Below are 2,804 nucleotides of genomic sequence, written 5' to 3'. Positions count from 1 at the left end.
CGCGGCGGTAGCGTGAAGGTGTTGGGCCGCAGAGAGAGCGTCGTTTCTCCCTCTAGGGCAGTGGAGGGGAAGGTGGCCGCTTATCTCGCACGGGTGGTGCTTCCAGTGCCGCCCCCATCTTCTCAGAGGGGGAAAAGATGGTGCCTGGACCCGTATTTGGGAGGGAGAGCAAAGGTGGTTCTCCACACCCCAGCGGCTGCCTCTCCTGAGGGTGGCACCAGGTCAGAACCATCTCTCCTGCTTCTGTGACTGAAATTGCATTCCTCAAAAATAACCCTGCCTTTTCAGAAAAGGGGCAAGAAGCTCTAGTTATGTTTTTAGCATTTGATACTGAAGTTAGGAAGCTAGTAGGAGAGTATTTTTTGTCACGATCTGCTCAGTGGAGTCAGGCTGGTGTCAAGGCATTCAGGGCACTTTGGATCGGTGGCCCAGCATTGGAGTTGGCTTTTTGGTCTTCTCTCGGCAACTCTCAGTGTCTGGCTTCAGCTGCTTTAGGGATGGAAGTGCAGGAAAAAGGGAGTTTTAAGCCCAGCTGGAAATTTCTGACAAAAAAATCAAGTTGAGCACTCCAGACAGGAACTTAAGTCAAGTGAAAAATACTATTTTTTTTCCAAATAAAAAAAACCCAAAACTGTACAATGGAATGTGAATAAGACATTTAAAAGATTAAACCTCTTATTTATAACTCCTTTTGCTAAATGCATGTAGGTCTGGAAGAACCGACCCCTCTTAAAAGACCTATCACTTAAAGAGAGATTTCAAACTCAGATTCCTATCAACTAAGCCAGGCGACTTTATGAATCTTAATAGGATTAGCTTTGTCAAACAAACCATACTGTCATATATAGCTCCACATTCTGCTTTCGTGAAATTATTTTTTCTGACACTTTGGCTTATCAAATGTGAAACTTTGGCTTTTTTCCAAAATGTTTGGAAGTGCATGTATAAGTAAATATTACAAATACTATTTTCATTTAGTCTACCATATAGCCAAATACAGGTCATCACAGTGAACTAGTCCCTTTTCACTGTCACACTTCTGCAACTTAGTGTGAGATACCTGAAACTGAGGATTTATTTCTCTGTTTTGCTTTAGGTTTTTGGTAGTCTTTTTCTCAACAACAATAATACCTGGAGGCTGATCGAGGCTTTTACTTAAAGCATTGTAAAATTAAGTAGTGTGATGCAAAGGTGGTCTTTTTTACTACCATACTGCTCTTAATTTTAAGACTGGGGGAAAAAAGATGTTTTGATTCCACATTGTAGATTGGGAAATAAGACCAGAAGAAATTGACTTGTCATTTGGAAAGTCTTACGGCTAGTGTAACAAATCAAATGGTGTTGGATTTTTGTAAACGAGGAATCAGTTTATTTTAATTGCTCAGTAATTGACTACAGTAACCATCTGCAACAGCTGAAAGGCTTCAGTGAATGAAGGCTATAGTAGCTGCTTTATGAGCAGAATATGCTGGTCAGTGGTGAATCTGTGATGCGGACAAGCTGGGTGGATAGGAAATTAGTGGCTTATTATGGCTACAACATACTGTATTAAAGAATTCATGTAGCTTTTACTGTCAGCCACTGTAGCAGCAGTGGAAACTTTCTTATAGGGAAATAGGAGTTGCTTCTTTAAGATTGACTAGGATAAAGTCAATAATGCTGTTTGTCACCAGGTGGTAGCAGATACATAAATATTACCAGATCTTTTGTGTGGTATAGGTTATCTTTAGTTATTTTTAGTGGAGAATGAAATGTGAAACGGAAGATACTTAAAAGGTAACAAATGGATACATTGCTCTTTCATAGGGCAAAACCCATGTATTTGTCCTTTTACAGCTTCTTCACAGAGCCTGTATGCTACATTTAGATCAAAATTTTAAAAATGCTCTAGTAACCAGAAATGTACAGTACCAATGATAATATATAAATATTTCTGTAAGTAACTTAAGTAGTTTCTAAAACTCAGTCTCAGTTTTCTGTTGTAAGATTCAGATTCCTATGTAATTTCTTTCTGCACTACAGTATTATCCAAGTAGATTGGATGAAAGGTCAAAAAAAAGTAGGTTGGTAAAAGGAATTTTTTTTCCCTTTTAACAACTGAAAAACTTCATTTGCTTTACATAGGAAAGGATCTAAAATCACATGTTTATCTTAAGTTTAGGTTGCTGAAAAGACAAGCTGGGTGGTGAAAAAGCCTACTTATGATAGGGAATCCCAAACTTAAATGCTGAATGATGTTTCTAGCGGTAGCCTTAGATGTTCACTAGCAAATCTTATGGCACTGCACTAGAGATCACTTGGAAGTGTCTTTTAGACTTGCTGCTGAGGGAAATGCAGCTCCTATTCTCCACGAGAATGGTAAAGAACTTTTGTTTTTGAAGTTCCCTACAAGTATGGGAAATGCTTCATTTCTTTTATTTTGTTTGATGAGTCTTTGAATTAGCAGATAGATAATTTTTAATGATCTTGTTTCATTAATATCCTGAGATATAGGTTTGCTTTTGTGATAATGCATTTTTAGTTTCTGCCTTAAGAAGCTAAAGTGCTTTGCAATATAGGATCCATATTTAAAATACGTTTGAAAAATTAAATATAAATTTCTGCTGTCCTTGTGCTGAGCAAGCCATGTCCTACACCATTTTATTCTTTGCATTTGATATATTAAATGTTCTGTCTTTGCAGGGTGTGTTCCATTATAAACTGGATTTTGTTTACAAGGGATGGGGTTGTCTTGAGCTATCTAAGCTTTTCAAGCCTTTGTGGGTAAAACTCTTTACAACAGTCTCAATTTAAAGGCAGTTTCT

The 2,804-nt window shown here is 37.9% G+C and overlaps 1 protein-coding gene across 1 annotated transcript in view; it reads right to left on the bottom strand.

The window, feature by feature from the left end:
• TMEM18 (transmembrane protein 18) overlaps positions 1-232 on the bottom strand; it is a 5,050-nt gene extending 4,818 nt beyond the window's left edge. The window contains exon 1 of the mRNA XM_009275631.2: positions 92-232. Within this exon, the coding sequence (XP_009273906.1) occupies positions 92-232 (141 nt within the window). The remainder of the gene's footprint in view (positions 1-91) is intronic.
• Positions 233-2,804: the final 2,572 nt, after the last annotated feature.

This window comes from Aptenodytes forsteri, unplaced genomic scaffold (assembly GCF_000699145.1).
Source record: "Aptenodytes forsteri isolate BGI_AS27 unplaced genomic scaffold, ASM69914v1 Scaffold94, whole genome shotgun sequence".
NCBI classification, from domain to species: domain Eukaryota; kingdom Metazoa; phylum Chordata; class Aves; order Sphenisciformes; family Spheniscidae; genus Aptenodytes; species Aptenodytes forsteri.
The sequence above is the reverse complement of the archived record's forward strand: the minus strand, read 5'-3'. Positions and strand labels throughout refer to the sequence as shown.